This window comes from Lutjanus erythropterus, chromosome 8, assembly GCF_056507025.1.
Source record: "Lutjanus erythropterus isolate fLutEry1 chromosome 8, fLutEry1.hap2, whole genome shotgun sequence".
NCBI lineage: Eukaryota > Metazoa > Chordata > Actinopteri > Lutjaniformes > Lutjanidae > Lutjanus > Lutjanus erythropterus.
Window position 1 is genome coordinate 15,329,931 of NC_139324.1, and position 19,966 is coordinate 15,349,896.

The window sequence follows — 19,966 nt, forward strand, 5'->3', positions numbered from 1 at the left end:
GACCAGCTAAAACCTGGTCAAAGTACAAAGTCTGTGGCACAATTGGTTTGCCTTCACAAGATAGCACCCGACATGTTTGGCAGCTTGATCTGGGATGTTGTAAGATGTCTCTGTAAGATGTGGGCACAGTGTCTGATGTCCTCTTGCTTAGACAGCCTGAGGCAGATTTCATCCATTTCATTTTCCAGACTGGACATTAACAGGGAGCAGCCTTAACTCCAAGCAGGGTCAGCATAGCTCTTATTCTCGCTCTTCTCCACTCCTGCTGGGATTATGTGTAGCGATGTGTCCAGCTGGAGTAGCTGGGTGGTTGACGGATGCTGTGTGCATTGTTGATCGTCTAAAAGTCTGCACTCTATGCTCCCTTTTCCAATGTCTATGAGTGTATATCTACTACAGGTGACATGTGTTTCAGCAATAAAGCCAAAAAAATAACAGATCAAAACAAAGATGACAGCGGCGTTGACATTTATCGTCTCGATGTTGCCATGGAGAATATCTATCAATGCTAAAGCCTGTCTGTGATCTTGTTTCATGACACAAGTGCAGTGTACTGGTCAGTGGTCTCAGAGTGATGGTCCCCCCATGAAAGAGGGCAGTGAGACATTCCACAGCCATCCACACCGGCTTGTAAATGAGGAGGCCTCCCTTCCCCATCCCTGCACCCCTCTGTTACTCCTCCAGAGTCACGCCAGAACTCACAACACACTCCCCTCACTCTTTTCTCACCTCCTTTGTCCTTTTTGCTACTTCATTACCCTCATCAGACCTCTGCCTTCTCCTCTCTTTCATTTCTTTTCCAACATTCTTCATTTAATCTGTCTTACACTGTCCTCCCCCTGTTCTGTTCTGCCTGTGCTCCAGGTTGTTGCAGTGACACTGAGGCAGACTCTGTCTTCAGGATGGCTGACAAGGACAATATTAGTTACCGCAGATCGGTATCCCTCACACCCAAGTCCAGTACCCCGTTTAACCAGTTCCTGCCCACTAAAGACAAACCCTCAGGCTACGTCCCCGCTCCACTAAGGAAGAAACGGGCTGAACGCAATGAGGACAATCGGCGTAGCTGGGCCAACCCTACATACGCAGAGGAAGAAGGACCACTCACCAGGTACTGTTAGAATACACACAACAGTTAACACCTCGATCTGTCTGTAGGTGCTGTTTCTCATCTCAGCTTGTTTTTCATTCCTGTATTAAAGCTACAGTTGGTAACTTATATAAAAACACTTTATTTCATTGCTATGTTTTCTCAAATTCTCACTATATCCTGACAGTAGTACATGAAACAGATAATATATGTGAAAAAAGCAGCTTTTGCGAGAATCAGAGCCACCTTCCAATCCAAATGCCAGTATTTGTCGTTGGGGGTACAAGTGGGACAGTGCTAACTCTATACACTATGTCAGTATTTCTCAACCTGGTAGCCAGGACCTCAAAGAGGGTCACAAGATCATTTCTGGGGGTCACCAGACGGTTGTGGAAAAAATAAATGAAAAACATGTTATGGCAAACAGCACAGAGTGAGCACCAAGAAGAAGCTCTCAGTGAATTAAGCCTCTAAAAGACATTTAACACAAGGAACACCCGCTCAAAATATGGAGTTTGGAGTAATCCCTGAGCAGTCTCATGTGGACAGAGGGGGTTGAGAACACCAACCTGATTTGTTCTGGCGGAAAGGTTGAATCACTGCCCTATGTGACACTGCCCGTCCACTGAGCTGAAATGAAACAAGTGCACATAAATTAGGTAAATAAAAATAAAATAGTTGGTTTATTTCCTATTTGGCAACATTTATGGTTAGATGATGGCTCTGATTGCTTGTTTTTGTTCAGGTGCTTGTCATATAGATAGTATACGTTACCAAACTGAGCTTTAAAAGCAAGGTTTATATAAATTGATCTACAGTTATTGTGTTCATACTTAAATCCTTCGCTTGTCCTTCAATTGCCTGAAGTCTACATTGTCTCCTTTCTCATCATTGGTGTTTGTGGTACTGTTGTGCTGTCTGCGAATGGTCAATGGTGGTGTGTACCGGTGTCGTGTTTCATTTTGCATTGCTGTGGAATGACGACCTCAGTGAAACAAGGCTTTCCTCTGACTACGATGGCAAGAGTCAAGTCTCCCAGGGTGCTATGCCTGAGGCTCACCTGCAGTGGGCCTACGAGTATGACAGTGGCAGCGACTCGGACGCAGATCGACCAGACCCTGACCTTATTTTGGACGACCTGGCCAGCAGACGCTTCCACAGCCCCTCCCCAGCTCCTCCCACCAACTTTGCTGTGCCCGTTAGTCCCCTGGCAGTGGGAAGGGGCTCTAGAGGGAGAGGGGGCCCCTGGCCTAAGGTCACTATGACGCCCAGTGTTGTCCCTCAACAGAATGTGACCTTCCTCAGGTCAGAGAACATGAAGCAACAGTGTGACTTTGATGTGCCTGCCTGATAAGAGCAAACTAGAACGCTTGTCTTACCCTCAGTTTGCATGGTTCATTGTAACCATGAGCAACATCTTTGGTCGTGGTACTCTGCCTCTAACAAGTCTTCAGTTTGTTGGTTTCTGTTTGAATTGTTTTCAGATCTTAGCCGCAGCATGTCTTCATTTGCTCCTTTCATATTTTATGAACTTGAAGGAGTGGTTTGAGTTGGCAACATAACTCCTCAAATCAATTTTTGCCTCCTTTATAGTTTGGTTTTGAGCTTGTCTTGGTTTGCTAATCCGTGCATCATCTCATTTGCGATTGTTGTGCTCGAGGACTATGCTTCTCTTCATGATTGGCGTGCTGTACTGCTGCTGTAAAATGAGTCTGACACGTGTGATTGGCTGTCTGTCTTGAGCAGCAGTGGCATCAGCAGTGGGGAAACGCAGCCCCACGAGTGCAACTCCGTGAGGGTGGACCACCGCCGGGTCGTGTCCACTGACAGCCTGTTCAGGGAGATATATGGTGACTCTGAGGACGAGGACGATGAGGTGGGCTATGCTGACCCCGTCCAAGATGATCTCTACGCACGCAAGATGGGCGTCAAACTGCAGCCTGCTGGCAATGAATCTCATGACAAGTTCTTACCAAAGTTCTGGACCCCCGAAGAAGATGTTCACATACAGAAGATCAAACTGGGCTCACAGAGGAGACCCTGGTACAAGAAGATGCAAGGCTTCAGGTGTGTGAGGGCATGAAACAGATTATTATAAGGTGTGGTGTTATTTAAGGTACTTCGAAATAGTCAGTGTATCACCTACAGTAGATGTTGATCAGCCCACCCCCACTTTAGAGGAGTAGAGAAGAGTACCTGCACAGAAGCTAAGCAATGGACTGTTGTGGACAGAGTCAGCAAGGAAAGCAAAAATAAATATCAGTTTAAGTGTATGCTCTAGTGAGAATATTTTCCCTGCCTTTTCTGAAAGGAAAATGCACTTCTATAAACAAAATATTGCTCTCTCCAAAAACAACCAAACTCCAAAGGCAAAATCAGCCATTTTTCTTCACAAAACATGAGAGTTGCTGGTCTACCACTGACATCTTTTACTTTGTTTGTGTTATTGTGTGACTTTGGTGAAACTGAACTATCCTTTTAAAACACAGAACACAATAACACAAACTAACTAACAGATCAAGGCAGCACTAGACCAACAACTCTTGTGTTCTGCAAGATAAGTTATGTATAAGTTATGTTTTTGGGCTTTTTTGCATTTATTACAATAGGACTGCTGAAGAGCAGACAGGAAATGGGGTGAATAGAGGGGGGAGGACATGCAGCAAAGGACCGCAGGCAGGAGTCAAATCAGCGGCTGCTGCAGAGGACCAACAGACTCCATACATGAGGCGGACGCTCTACCAACTGAGCTACAGGGGCGCGACATCTGTTTCATTTTTGACCCTGTATGCAGCAGTGTTTTGCCTAGCTTTTGTGCTAGTACTCCTCCCCTCTTCTTGACTTCCATGTGAAGCAGCATCTGCTGTAGACAGTACACTGACTATTGTTAAGTACCTCATACAACCCTGCTTAAAATAATCCAAACTATGCCTGTGAGATACAGCATAATATGGAATTGTCACATAAATACACACTTTAAATAACCGTTTATGTTGTACAGAGTAACATCATAGATAAAATGTATTCCCAGCTTCTTGCACAATCTTTTCTTACTTTTCTAACTTTTCTTACTTTTTTGCTTTCCTTGAATTATCTTTGCATGCTAATTTAACCTAGTAGACCTAAGATTCTGAATTTTCTGTTCTGTTATTCGTTGCATTTTCTGTATAGATTCCTCCCACTTACTTTTCTTTCTCTTTCCCCTGCCACTATCTTTTCCTTTTACCCTGTCTGTACCTCTGTCCCCTGTCCTTCGTGTACCCTGCTGTCCTCGGCTGTAGCCATAAGAAGTCGGGCTCTTCGTCAGATGATTCAGACTATGACATCAGTCCTTGGCTCTCCTCTGCACCCTCTCCCTCCGGCACTTCTCCCTCTCACTCCCACACACATGAGGCCTCGGCTCACACTACCCTCGTTGTGGGGAAAAGGTCGATACATCTGCATGATTGTGACAATGAAGGAATGTTTTAGAGCATCTGGATTTTATAGGAGAAAGATAATTGGCTCCTGTTGGGGCTGAATATCTGATGAGCTGCTGTCTAACATAGCTAATGATAGAATACGCTGTCAGGTTGCCGTAACAGGCTTTATAAAGCAGTTTGGCTGCACTGACCTTAGTAGAAAATAGGCTGTGTCTCAGCATTATCCTATTTTTATTACAGCATATTCTAGTGACTTTGCTTTTTTTATAGCAGCTAGCATCGCTGTATTATTCCCTAGCAGAGTGATTGTAAAATCCTGACTTGATCAACATGTTTGAATCAAATATCACCGCTCTGGCTGCTTGATAAATCACTTCCTCCTTTTCTTGCTCTTTGATCCAGTTCACATGCATGCACTCATCACCTCTCTATCCTTTTCTCTCCTTCTGCCCACCCTGCAGTCCTCATATGCAAGCACACACTCCCACACAGCTCCCCAAGATACAGCCCCCTCTGTTAGAGACCCCCCCTCTGGTGTTCGCCCCAGTGGACCCCGCCTCGGGTCCCAGACTGGTCAAATGTAAGAGGTGGCCCCTTCTGGGTCGCCAAGACCCCCGGGAGCCCCCGGACCCCTTTGATTATGACAGCATTTCGCCTGACTTGGAGAACGATGACATGTTTGCCAGGCGAACCCTGGCCTTCCAGTCCAACACAGACTTGGCTATGATGAAGACTCAGCTGTCTGCCAACCGCCGTCTCTACTCGTCTGAGCCACAAATCAACATTGTCACCCAGCGACACATCCAAAGCAGCAACGAGGAGAGTGAATTCCCTGATATTGAGCAGGACGATGTAGTTTATCGTAAGGAGAAAACCCAGCAGGCTCAGGAACGACGGCCACTCTCAGGAGCCCCTGACAACTATGCTCCCATGCCCATCCCAGAGCCGTGGGCTCTGCCTCCTGATCTTAAGGCCAGACTCCTGTGCCCCCCATGTCCTCTGACCCAGGAGGCTGCAGCAAATAAGCAGAATCAGCTGGAAAAGGGAACACATCCTAAAAAAGATGACATGCTTGTTCGTAAACTTGGACTTTGTTCTGAAGAGAGCCAGGGCTCACTGAGAGGCCCATCAGCCAATCAGATGACACCCTCAGTACCTTCCTGCAGCGAGAGTGACCTGCAGAGAATGCAGGCGATCAGGGAAGCTAGTCAGCTCAGATATAAGAAGAAGCTCATGGTGGAGAGGCTGGCTGCTCTGAAGCTGTAAAAGCAGGTTTCTGTAACAGTGCCTTTTTTTCTCTTTACTTTGTCGACTTTTTCTGCCATCTTTTGTGTTTTTATTGTTTCTGTGAAAACTCATATGTGCCATTTCAGTCTTGAAATATTTTCCGTCTGATGGTGAAGTGGTCTTGACTGACTGTTGATCCAACATGTAAATGATTGGTCTGAAGGTCATTACAGCTCTTCTATGAAAACTAATACATGCCTTCAGCATTCACTTGGTCAGTAATGAGTATTTCAGTAAAACTGCAATGAAGGAGCAACAACAGCTAAGAACTTATTCTTGTTTTAAATGATAGTTGTTACCTTTTTTTCTTTACTAGTAAAAAACCTGTAATGAAAGGTCTGATGACATTGTCATCATACTGCCATAGATTATGGTTTTTTGCATGATGGCAATTGGGTTAATTTTACCATAGCAACCCATGGCATATGCCGAGTGGATGGCCTGGCTATATTGTATGTTGAAAATACTGCTGCTGTGTTTTTGAAGTGTGATTTTTGAACAAATCTCCAACGTCATTTGCCTTATTATGTGGTACATCACTAGCACTGGAAAACAGACCCAAAATCTGCATTTTATCTTTGGTTTTATTTTCCTATCAGACCGAGTTTGCCTGTGAATGGAAAAAAAAATATTAAAACTTAATAAAGAAAATAAGAGACTTCATGAACTTGTGATGAAATGCATTGAACTGGCCATTTGTTGATCTCACCTAACACCTACAGTAACATGGATATGACCAGAGTAAAACGTTGTTTTCCCCAACCGCGGGAACTTCACACTGACATGTAAAGCTCAAAGTGCAGCAGCGTGAGCGTGTGGAAAGGTTCAAGCTTGAGAAATATCCAAACATACCTTCCTGAACATGCTGACAGCACCGGGCAGGGCAATTAAATGTAGTCTTGCCTGTGGAGTCAACATGAAAGCCTATAGAAATTCCCCACAGCTCTGAAAGAAGATGTGACTCCATAGTAACTCGAACACAAATCTGTACTGCGGTGTTTGCACATGAACATGAGTGCACAAAGCAAGCATTTAACCTGAGTCAGTGCCATCTGGATCTACTTCACTTCCACATGTAAAGCCATGTTTCCAGTGACATCATGTTGGAGTCTTCAGAAAGGCGGTATTGTTTAGAGAGAGATGCATGTCTACACACCTCCCCAGCAAAATGTCAGGGAGAGGAAAGGTGATACTGTGCAGTAAGCCTCCTATATACACACCTTAAAGTCTAATCTCTTCAGTGTAGAAAGTGAAAACCAGCAGAATCATGTTTTAGCTGGGTATCAACAATAATATAAACAAAAATATAAACACTTTTGATTTTGCTCCATTTTTTAATGAGCTGAGTTAAAAAGATTTAAGACTTCTTCTGTGTACACAAAAGGTTTATTCCTCTCCAATGTTGGTCACTAATCTGGTAAAATCTGTGTTAGTGATAACTACATGAAACCTAACCAACCCAACCAGGCAACAAGTACTAGCTAATCAGATGTAGAACAGGGTGGGTCACGACTTTGCCCTACCGAGAAAAAAAATGTTATATGTAGCCCTCTGTGAAATACCCATAGTTCAGTGCCTAATAGATGTCTTTTTTCAAGATAACACTGCACATTTGAAAGTGGCCTTTTATTCACTGTGTTCACACAGCAGTGATTTTCCTCTGACATCACACTTAGGGTGAGAAGCTCAAATGTTGTGCATTGTTCCAGGTTGCGGGTCACAAAAATGTAGAGAATCTGACCAGCTGTCTTCATTTCACAGCTTTCAGATGGATCAGCAATAGAAAAAAGCTGGATACTAAAAATCTGGAGGAACATTGAGCATTCAAGCATAAATAACATATTTGATAACCAATTAGTCAGAGTAACACAACAGCAAACATTAGCAATCAGCCACTTCGTAGAGCATTACCATCTGATAGTGTCACACGATACAATAGGACAGATGTAAATCAATTTATTGGATGTACTCAAGCGTAAAATGTAGGCTAACATTAATGTCAGTTGTCTTTCTGTCTCTTGTCTCTTGCAAGACAGTTAACATTAACATTACCCTGCATTTCAAGCTTGATTACATCCAGTGAGTTTTACGTCTAGGCTTAAATAAATGTGTCCAAAATGTGTATCGATATTCCAGAATTAATTAAGTTATTCTACAATTGTATCATGTAACACTATCAAACAGTAATATTAGCCTCGTAGTAGTTGAATGCTAACATCGGCTGCTGGCTGTTGAAATGGCCTTCCAGATTTTTATTATCTATTGTTTTTACAGCTGATCAGTCAGGAAGCGATGAAATAATGACAATTTGTCAGATTCTGAACTTGGAACACAACAGTACAACATTTCAGCTTCCTGCCATGAGTGTGACATCAGAGAAAAATGGACGCTGATGGATTGTGACCAGTTCAAGGCACACCTGTGCAATAATCATACTGTTTAATCAGCATCTCTGCATGCAACACCTCTCAGGTGGAGGGATTATCTTGGCAAAGGAGAAGTGCTCACTGACACAAATTTTAACAAATTTGTGAACAAAATTTGAGAGATATAAATGTTTTGTGTGCCTAGAAAAAGGCTGAAACCTTTTATTTAAACTTGTGAAAAATGGGAGCAGAATCAAAAGTGTTGTACAGTACATCTGAACCTTGTTGCCTGGGGACGAGCTGGTCTCAGAGTCACTAATTGGCCTCGTGCTTTTGACTCAGACTCATTGTCAAAGGCCCATCTGCAGAAATGTGACTTTGTTGTCTGTGGTTCTCTCTGGTTCCCTAGACAGCGTCAAACGTCAGAGAGTATCGACGGGTGAGTTGATACGGGCTCCCAGGAATGTGGCACGTTTGCATTTGCTCTGGCCTCTTACAGTTGCACCTCGCTGCCCCCTGCTTTTGTGCTGCTGTTCTCACACTCTAGCTGCTAAATGCTGACACACAACACAGAGTATTGTATGGCACAGGGCCAAGTTCAGGGTGATGGGTGAAGGGGGAGGGGGTGGATTTGTTGCTCCACAAAGCTCTATTGACACAGCAACAAAGTGAGAGGATGCATACAAAAGCAATACGCTGGGTCATCCACCTAAACTGTAGTGTGTCCCAGTGAGAGTTATGACTGAGCACCCTGACAGCAATATGAGACACATGTAAATCTTAGCAGGTAAGTGAAAACAGAGAGTGCATTCTTCTAAAGGCTGTCAGCTTTGAGTGCTCTTTTGCATGATGGGGAGGGCTGTGAAACATGTTACTAACCAACTGAGCTTACATCACTCCACAGTTCTCTGTGGTCGACCCGTGCGCTGTGTTTGCAAACTAACACTTGGTTACAGGTTATGGATCTAATGAAATTTTATTTTCAGAATTCAGGCCAAATATTTGGAATTTATTCTGTCTATTTGAATTTTTCTACAGGTTTTGCATGCATTCTCGGAGTGGAATAAATTTTGCTAACTCTTTTATCCTGTTTAAAGAATATGCCAGGATAATGCAAACTAAACATCCCCTCCCCTCCTACTGATGCTCTGGGACTTTTTATAAGACTTTCTGCTTTGTTTTTGTTTTTGTTTTTTGTTTTATTTTTAACAGAAGTAAATCAGTAAGCGACATCCAGGTTGACTCCAACCTCATCCGGCAGAATCGCTATGAAGAGATGCAGAAGTACCGTGAGCAGATTAAGGAGAGTGAAGATAAATGGCAGGATGTGAGTATAACTGATATATGTAACACTGGAGGATATCAGTTCAATATATGTTCAAAAAGACTTAACAAAAGTTCCCTCTCAAATGGCTCTGGGGTAGATGAATCAAGTGCCCTCTAGTCTACTGAACCCGTTTTCTTTCACTGAGTAAAGTGATGACCCCTGACTAAGTGACAGATTTTATGGATATTTCATATTATATTCAATGCATGAGAAAAAAGGCACAGAACAGCTGATAAACTGTACAATTAACCCAAAGAGTGAACACAATAACAGCAGGAAGTTTGTGTAAAATGAGCAACTTTGATCAATTTTGACCATTTTCCTGTGAGGTGTTTTTTCCTTGATATTTTAGGAACCTTTGTATAATTTTCAGTCTTATCATGTTTTTCTTCTAAATTTGTGACAATCATACATACTTAATAGGATTCTTTTTGACACATTCAGTGTTTTCTTCTCCCTGACACTTGACCATTGTTCCATTAGCACTTTGGTTGTTTTAGCTGCGCACTTTTCTAATGCAAGATGAGGGTGTTTAGCAGAGAGTGAAGGCTCTGTGAATATATCTTGTATTCAGATCTTTAGCGTGCCCTTATCCTGTACATTTTTCATCTTAAATAATAATTACTTTAAGGGTAGTGGTACTGGTATCCTAATTTTTTTACCCAGCCCTAATATAGGCTGCTCGACCTGCTAGAAAATTAGTTGGTCCCTACATGCCTCTAAATGTTACATTTCCTGTGTTTTTTTACAGATGTATAGTAGTTGTTGCACTTTAAGTCGCATAATAAAACACTTTTAATCTAAAATGTAGATTAGAACTATTTCACCATAAATCTACCACGTAGAGCTGGTGCCGTTTCTGTTTTTTATTTTTTATTTTCTGCCCTTGTCCCTAAGACAGCCTGAGTCCGCCACTGAATCTTTTTATATGAATCAAGACAAGCTGACTCTGGCGGAAGGAAGTTTTTTTTTCCCCCACACAGAAGTGAGAGGTGAGCACATGATCTATGAGATCTGTGCGGCGATCAGGAGAGCAGGTGTTGTGGTGCAGTCTGTGGCTACAGGGTGAAAAGAGAGCCGTTTAGATAGAAGCCAGAGACGGAGGCAGACACTGATTGGTGCAGTGCTGCCCTCTGGCTATGGACTGTCCTAATTTTCAAATCACTAGAAACACCACATACTGTTTAATACTAATAATGTGAAATGGTATTATGATGTAATATAGACAGATGATGTTAGACATACATAGACATAAAAATAATTGGGCTTAATCCATATAAAATTGACTTAGGGGTGCAAGTAATTCCTGGAAAATGATTTTCAAAGGGCAGTGGTGCTCCAGTTTTAAACACTGATCTATTACTAGTTCATTCATAGATCCCGTTAGGTAGAAAAATTAAGAGTAATAAAAAGTTATTCACATATATATGTGTCTGTCAGCAATCTGATTGGTGTCATGGTAAAATAATGGAGTCTTAAAGCAGCATATAGGTCACACAGTCCCAAATACACAGGGGAGGTGAGCCGGGAGGAGCCTACAGCACACAAATAGAACACCTTCAAATGTAGCCCTTTCTTTTTTGTGTGTCTTTCTCCCTCCTTCTCAACTTCACTCGCTTCAGCTGTACAGTTAGCCATGCAGCTCAACCAGAAGAGAATACAGTACCGGTCTTTTTTATTGTTACGAAATGGTGCATGAGGTGATCTGGGCTAACTTTTGCTGCAGGACCTGAGCAAATGGAAGAGCCGACGCAGGAGTGTGAACTCTGATATGGTGAAGAAGAAAGAGGAAAGAGAGAAGATAGAGCAGATCACATACAGCAGCAGCAGCAGCAGCAGCAACAGAAGGTCCAAAACCTTCAAGGAGATGCAAGAGGAGAGGTAAGGGAAAACACACACCTCACCAGGTACTTTTGATAGTGCAAGGATTACGCATTATGTTATTGTAACACTAAATTCTATAGAATTTCTATTTTCTGATTCTGGTTTTTGCCAAGAACCAACAATTTGTCCCTCTGTTACGCCTTTTTTCACCCTTGGAGGGGGATCCTTTACTAAGGTAATAAAGGACAAGGTGTGTATGAGAAGTTTTGTGGTATTATTTCATTTCATCTCATTACATGTATTATGATTCAGGAAAAGGTTATAAGTAACATTACAGATGGTAAAATCAGTTATGATTGAACGGGTCTGACTCAGTTTAAACTGGTTTTATGCAGGTTCCTATTCTGCAGCACATAGAAGACAAAGTCACATTACAAAACAGAAACAGTCAGCAGAAACAAAAACAAGAAGCCATAAAAAGCAACGCCAACATTCAGGGAGGAGAGGACAATAGATATTATGGTTTAAATTAGTGATTGCAAATGTGTTCTTCCATTAGATAGTCTTTATACGCCTATTTGAAATGTGTGTCAGAGATTATTATTCTGATATGATATGGGATTTCATTCCAGATTTTGGTGTATGTGTGAAAAAAAGATCTCTGACCATAGCTGTAGCTTCATTATTTGTGTAGTTTGAAAAGTCATGGTGCTGGAATGTGAAAGTGCAGCGCAGTCATGAGTCCAAAGGGAAGGTTGGTGTGGATCTTAAAAGCTCTATTGTATAGTCGTGCTATTGGTTCAATGAATTTCTTTGCGGTGAGGGACCAAATTGGGAGATAGCAGGATATTGTTGAAAGAATGATTGCATGTAGATACGTGACAGAGACAGTATGGGTGAGATATTGTCTAATCTTGTTATAAACAGTTTATAGCAAGGATCAGAAAGAAAAATTACAGTGTCATCAGTATATAGTAAGCAATTAGTGTATTTATGTACATTGGGAAGATCATTTATATACAGAAGAAAAAGTAAGGGACCTAAGATGGTACCTTGTGGAACTCCGATATTACAAGTCATAGGGGGAGATGTTTTAACCACTGCTATGTAGTTAGGAAAAAAGCATCATTAGCACAGAAGAAGAGAGTTGAAACGCATTTGTTCAGTGAATTATAATAATGCAGATATAGTTGATCAGGTGGAGCAGAAACCATATAAGAAGTCACTGAGCAGGTTATTGCTTTCAAGGTGGTTGCTTAATGGGTTAAACACGGAGACAGCAGGATTATGTGTGCACGACTGAATGAGGAGACTCTGTAATTGTGCCTTCAGTCAGTGTGAAAGTGTAACCTAATCATGGCTTACAAAATGCCCCCTCCTTTCTCTACCCTCCTCTTTTCAACCTGCGCTCTTCTTTCTATTTTCATCCCCATCACCTGCCCCTTTCATCCTCCCTAAACTGCTCTGCTTTCCATCCTCGTCTTCACTTTTTACCCATCACTGTCCTCTTTTTCCTATTTACCTCTAAATCCCATCCCCTTTCTTTTCCTCTGTCCACAGAGAAAATAGAGGAAGTAACAGCGTTGGCAGTCGCCTCAAATCTCTCTCTTACCTGGACGACGACGAGGACGTGTTTGAGAAACCTGTAGTCTCCCCACGTACCCGAACCCTTCCTGTCAGGAGCTACACTATTGACACTCCTTACGATATCTCTGAACCCTCCAAGCCATCTCTGAAAGAAGACAAACCCCCAGCTGCGCCACCAACTACTGGCAGGGTCGCTTCCCCTCCCACCTCACGGGAAACTGACATTGTGGACAGTCCTGCAGGCAGCGACTTTACGACCACCACCACCACTTCCACCATCACTCCCAGGATCACTCCCAGGATCACTCCCACCAGCCACAGATCCTGGTCTCCAGCAGCTGAGCCTCTACACAGCGGTCCAGTCTCAGAACGCACCAGAACAGTAAAGACAGAGGACACCACAACTGTAATCTCTTCTTCCAGCTCCATCCAAAAGGTGCCCGAGCCAAGGCACCCATTGTCAGGCACACAGGCTGAGGTGGAGGCCCCTTCCTCTGGTTCTCTGTACAAACAACAACCACAACTCAGCTCAATGGAACCCAAGCCTCCTGGGGTGTCTCGGGTTTCCGCCTCCCTCCCCAGGAGCTACCAGAGATCGGATAGCGCACGTCTGACCTCAGTTGTCACGCCAAGGCCCTTCGGGACCCAGCCGTCCCGCATCACCTCACTTCCCCGAGCCTTTACAGTGAGTACTACATAATTCTACAGCTAAATACAAACTAGTGCAGTACAAGAGGATGGAGGGCGTCCAGAGTGCAGAGGGAAACAGGCTTTGTCTGAGAATCTTTGCTTTTTTTAGTCACGTACAGTGTTATTTGTTTTGAGCCCATCAGTGTTACCCAAGAGTCCGATCTGATTACTGTGTGAATAATGGATGAAGCCAGTGTTTTTATAATGCTAACTCAACTACCAGAGCTTCTATTTTCAGCTTATCTCACATTCATCACTGTTAAAGTTCTGGTGAAGATTGTGAATTCACTTAAAGAGTTGACAACACATTCTTAAGCTGATTTTCCCCCATTTTCAAGGGATAGTTTAGATTATTTGGTGTGGGGTATGAAGTACCAGTAGATACCGGTTGGAATGCCCCAAGAAGCAGAGAGAGTGTCAGCATGGAAGCTGAGTAATGCACTGCTCTGGACAGGGTCAGCCACTTAAAATAGGTTCACCTAAAAAACATCTGATATTGAGAATGTTTTCACTGCATTACTATTCTTTCAGACAGCCTTTCCTGATGGGAAACCACCATTATATAATGGTCTGTGTTCTGTGAGGTAAATTACTGATTTTGCCTTTGGAGTTTGGTTGGTTTGGAGAAAATTATATTGGGCTTCTATAACAGCAGTTTCCCATTGGAAAAGGCTGTTTGACAGCAAAGTGAAGTGGTGAAAATATTCAAATTATAGCGTACGCTTGACATTGATTTTTTTCAGATGGACATTTTATAAGTGGCTGAAATACCTTTTGCTGCTGACCCTTTCCACAGCAGTACATTGCTCAGCTTTTGTGCTGGTGCCCATCTCTGTTCTTTCAAAGTGGAGGTGCATGCGAAGATATTGCTTTAAGATCTTTTACGGATTCAAATTGATTGTATTATAATCAACAGCCCTCTGTTATTCAGGGCCATTTTACATTTTATTCTTAAGACTCAAAATCTTCTTTGACATTCTGCATTCATCAGATGGATGAGTCACACAAGCGAGTCAACGGCGACGTGGATGTTTCAAAGAAGTCGTCAGTGCCGAGCCGCTATCACCAGTTCATGACCTCTGAGGACGAGGCTCGCTCTCAATCCAGCTCAGCCCACAGCAGTGAAGATGAGGAGGAGGAGGAGGAGGAGGAGGAAAAAGGAGAGACCACAGCAAAGAGTGTCACCTCTACTCAGAGTGTCTCACCTGTCCCTCCTTCAGTCAAGAGTGAAGCCCCAGTCAGTCCTGCTCCAGCCAAAGAAACCAGCCAGGTACTCCAGTTACCTACTGTTCACAAAGCAGATCAGCTTATATATTGAGGGTAAAAAAATACATGTGTTACAGAGAGTGCTGGGCAACACTTTATTAGAACGGGTGCACATAAAACTGTCATTACACTGCTCTAAGCATATCATTACACCTGTCATGAACATGACTTTTTGAAAGTTAGAAACTGTTATCGTTAAGTTTCTCTCTGTCAGTTAACGTAAAGTTGACATTGTTTTAGATGTTTGTTATGACAACTTGACATTAATGAAGCTAATTATGTCCTTGTTATGACAATTTGACATGAGACTGTTATAAGAATGTCACTGATCACTTTCTTTACCTCAGCTTAAGTGGTACCATTTGGATTTGTCATAAACATGTCATTAAATGTTATAAGGCCAGTTTGACAACAGAGTACAGTTACAAGGTGATTTACAGAGCTACCTGACAGACAGGATGAACATTCAGATAAAGTGTTAGCAAATGCTGCACTGCAGACATTAAAGAACAGCAACAGTTTGGCATTTAATCAACAGCCATAAATGATTAATACAAGGTTTTCTTGCCAAAGCAGGTCTTTATACACAAAGACACACAACCTGACATACTGATCTCCAGAGTAATGGAAAGTCAGGACCACATTTCTGCATTTAAAGCTGTTGTGTGTGAATGTGAATGGCTGTTTTTGACCTTCACTCACATGTGTTGGTGTTTGGTTTCCAGGAGAGCTACTGTGAGATGCGGATCAGCCTGAACCAGAAGCCCAACAGCAGCAGAGACTTTGGCTTCCAGGCGGCCTGGGACTCGACAGGAGCTCGAGTCACCTCTGTCCAGCCAGGTAACAGCAGAGAAATACCTTCAAACAAAATGATTTGAATTGTATGGATAGAGTTTCCCATATAATACATGCTGGTCAGCCAACCTGGCAACTTTAAAGGGATAGTTTGGATTTTTGTAAGAGAAGTTGTATTTGTATGAGGTACTTATAGATAGTCAGTGTATTGCCTACAGTAGATGCCAGTCAGCACACCTCCAGCTTGGAGACACAGAGAGGAGTACATCATTGAAGCTAAGCAATGTATTGACATGGACAGGGTTTACAACAGAACATATTTTAGCCACCTAAAGATGAACAGCTTAAAATCAATATCAGTTCAAGTGTACACTAGATTTAGAATATTTTTACCACTTAACCTTGACATCAGACAGCCTTTTCCAATAGGAAATCGGCACTATAGAAGTCAAATATTGCTCTCTCTGGTTCAACCAGACTCCATTGGCAAAATCAGTAATTTTGCCTCGCAGGACATGGGAGTTGTAGGTCTACTGCCACCTTGATTGTTTAGTCTGTTTGTGTTATTGTGTGACTTCTGTGGTTTAAAAGGTTAGTTTAGCAACTTCCATTCACTGCACGGTAAAATTACTGATTTTGCCAATGGAGTCTGGTTGAACCAGAGAGAGCAATATTGGGCTTATATGTATCATCATGACATCAGCTTCCTGTCCGACAAGGTCTCCATGATGGTACACCTCTCTGCTTCTCCAAACTAGGGGTGTGTCAACCAGCATCAGCTGTTGGTGATACACTGACTATCAACAGGCACTTCAAACAACCCCCAACAACAACCCCCAACTAATCCAGTATCCACCTCTAAACTCAATTTTTCCTATTCTCATTAAACCAAGTGGAAAAAGATCAGTCAGTCATAACTCACTAAGCTGACCAGTGTATTGACAGAAACAGTACAGTGGTAGTACTGATAAGCAGTGCTCAGGCTGAGTTATATTTTACAGCCAGGAACTGCTGGTTAGTGTCAGCGGGGTTTCGAGTCCATTGCAGTGGCGATGCCAGACCTATGTAGGGCACAATCTATCTGGGTCAGATCTGCTGGGCCTGAGCCTCTTTCTGCTGAGATTTTCCCACCTTCACAGTATCTCACGCAGTTTAATAACATTTCTGTTATACTGGTAACACACAAACCCCACATCAATATACCAGTTCCAACCTACAGCATACTGAACTTTGTTCACTACAGTCTTTGTACATAATGTGTCAACCTCAAGTCACCCATTGTGTTGTTTCTTTATTTATAAGGACGGTACACATCAATTGTTATTCCCATCAGCTGGTTAATTTTCAGCTGCAGTCCCTTGACAAGATATTCTAAAACCATTGATGACAGGTTTTAGATAAACAAACATAAGACAGTAAGACGCCAAAATGACAAGAAGAGCAACACCATCATCATACAGCATAAGATGGAGTGGTAGAAAGGGTACTGAACATCAGTACTCAAGTAGAAGTACTGTTACATTACTGAAATATTAGTACTAATAAAGCTGCTGGTGTTAAAACATACCTAAAGTTACTACACAAAGTTTTTAACCGATCTCAATTTAATACTGATGTCTCTATATGACCTACATAAGCAAACAAGGCCATCAGCAGGAAAATGTGTTATTTCTATGAAGTTATTCTTAATGCTTGCCATCAGATTCTCTGTTCATATCACACGAGCCTGTGTTTACATTTTCCCTGGGAAAGTTACAGTGAGTTGTATGTGTTCCAGTTAAGAAGGATATTTTTGTTTAGATCATTTTATTTTTTTTTATTTTAGCGGTTGTGGCAGTGGAAACACTTTTGTTCATGGGCGCCTCCAAAATCAACACAACATGAAAGGTCCTTGCAGTAGCTTTAAGTAAAAGTACAACGTTTTCCTCTTTTCTACCTCAAAAACTACTCAGAGCATTAGTTACTTTTTAACCCTTGATGTTTAATGCATTATCAAAAGCAGGCATTCAATCGAAAGAGGTTTCTGTTTCTCTAGATCTTTAGTTTAAATAATCTGTGCCTTTTTTGTTTTGTTGGCTCATTTGCAATCAAATTCACTGGCAACAAAAATGCTAATTAAATGTTTGAATATTAATTCAAATTATAGGCCACCCAGTAGTAATTCTGATTTTTAGTAGTGAAGTAGATTACATAAAGTAATCCATACTTTTGTAAGAATAAAATGACACTTTTCAAAATACTCAAAAAAAACTATTCAATTACAGTAATGTGAGTAATTACAATTTGTCACTTCCACCCCTGCAAAAGACAGCATCAAAACTGTTATTGTATTTACTTGATCTGTTTACACCAAGATTCTCATCTCATCAAACCTGGAAGCATAGAGAGTTTTTTGTTGTTGCTACAGTGTTGAAATATGTTGAAGTGCAGTGTTGAAACTGTGAATGCTATATGTCAAGGATTTTACTGGTGAGACTGAAAACTGTAGTTTGAAGTCAGTCCTACAGTAGAAGTCAAAGGTTTTGAAAATGTGAGGCGGGCCTCCACAGGGGGTCTCCAAACAGTTCTCTAAAAGATGTTACATTACTTTTCAAAAGAAGATCACAGCCTAAGCATGTGTGATTTGATTCAGAGATACAACAGTTTGGGGGATTTTTACTCAGTTTCTCATAGTCAGAAAGTGATAAATGCCTTTGGACAGACATCTTTATGTATTCGGTGCAGTCAGAAGTTATGTAAAACAGCACTATTAGGCTGCCTCGGCTCAATTGTTGAGTGTCTATGTGATAAAATAACAATCACCTTTTTCCCAGATGTGTCTAAGGAGAGGCCCAGGTTCTCACACTTTGAAAAACCCTAGTTTAAGTCCTCATATCATGATAATTGCAAATTCAATTTCAGTAAAATTACTTAAACACCCACTGTTTATGTAAAAACAATGAGTTCAAGAACTTGCGATAGTCAACGATGTCACTGCGGTGGTAGAACTGGGTACTTTCATTGTGGCTAAATATGACGTGTTGCTGTGTGATGCGTAGGTTCCCAGGCTGAGATGTGCCAGCTTCAGGCCGGAGACGAGGTGCTGACAGTGAACAGGCACCAGGTGGCAGAAATGAGCTACACAGACTGGAAGTCCTGCATGGAGGAGGCTCTGCAGGAGGGCAGTCTGGTCATGGATATACGCCGTCATGGCAAGAACAGTGAGTCATCTGAACACTGTGTGTGTGTGTGTGTGTGTGTGTGTGTGTGTGTGTGTGTGTGTGTGTGTGTGTGTGTGTGTGTGTGTGTGTCTTTGTTTGCGTGAAAGCGGGAGATTTATTGAACCACTTTAAGAGTGCATTCCTGGACTGACAGTACTGCTTATGCTGCTTGTGTTGCTAAACAGTTTTGACATTTTAAATTGGTCCGTAAACTATTGTGAAATCATCCATGAATGATCTCATGACAGCTGGTGAAGGACCTGTAACTTTTCTTCTCATCTGACAAGGGAGGGCTGTTATTATGTTGACTTCAGTGGTTTTTATTTCTACTGTTTGTTTGTTTTATCCCGTGTGTCCTGTTTTTCCATATTGCTTTCTTTCCCCTTTTATTTCTAGTGGTTGTTTCTTCTTTCTCCCGCCTTTTCTGTCTCATCAGCATCTCTCTCTGTATCCATGCGGTGTTTTCCTTGTGGAGAACTAACCCAGCTCAGGTCCAACTCAGGCCCATGGTCCTCTGGGTGTTTTCACAGTGTTTGTATAACAGGCTTACTTATTCCAGCTAAGTCAGTGTCACCTTACAGAAATAATAAACCACCCAGAGTAGCTCACTTGATCTAACTCACAGTACTTATTGGTGTAGTTTAGTGGAGCCTCAGTGGTTGTGAGCCTGTTAAAAACACGGTGTGTGTGGGTTTGTGAAAGCTTTAATAGACTGCATGGCTGGGGAAGGTGGTTTCTCTGTCACCCCCTGCTGCTCTCTGTAATGACACCATAACAGCAACCTTGTCCCCTGCTTTGTAGTGGTCTCTATGCAAATAGACAATTCTTTGTCAAATGTTGGGATTCAGAACAGCTACTACTACTACTACTACTACTGCTACTACTACTACACACACACACACACACACACACACACACACACACACACACACACACTCAAGCACAAAGTAGAGCCTGACTGATCAGTATCAATATATTGGCTGTCGTATGTTTATCTGTATAATATATCTATATTAGGGATGTAAAGAGATGCCAAAAACTGAAGGTATGATAATACTGCAATAAAAAGTCCACAATGTGATATTTATCACAATACTAAAAAACAAAAATGA

At 42.1% G+C, this 19,966-nt stretch overlaps 1 protein-coding gene across 14 annotated transcripts in view; it reads left to right on the forward strand.

Moving 5' to 3' along the window:
* The window catches only part of lmo7a (LIM domain 7a), a 78,980-nt gene that overhangs the window by 43,202 nt on the left and 15,812 nt on the right, over window positions 1–19,966 (forward strand). For 12 of the 14 annotated variants that reach the window (XM_084724659.1, XM_084724648.1, XM_084724647.1 and 9 more), the window contains 8 exons: window positions 865–1,111; window positions 8,575–8,604; window positions 9,378–9,492; window positions 11,219–11,373; window positions 12,877–13,588; window positions 14,585–14,863; window positions 15,585–15,699; window positions 18,693–18,854. In XM_084724659.1, the coding sequence (XP_084580785.1) occupies window positions 865–1,111; window positions 8,575–8,604; window positions 9,378–9,492; window positions 11,219–11,373; window positions 12,877–13,588; window positions 14,585–14,863; window positions 15,585–15,699; window positions 18,693–18,854 (1,815 nt within the window). Of the gene's footprint in view, window positions 1–864; window positions 1,112–2,080; window positions 2,396–2,836; window positions 3,158–4,371; window positions 4,519–4,973; window positions 6,101–8,574; window positions 8,605–9,377; window positions 9,493–11,218; window positions 11,374–12,876; window positions 13,589–14,584; window positions 14,864–15,584; window positions 15,700–18,692; window positions 18,855–19,966 lie in introns of those variants that run through there. The other 2 variants (XM_084724649.1, XM_084724660.1) reach the window with 2 other exon arrangements.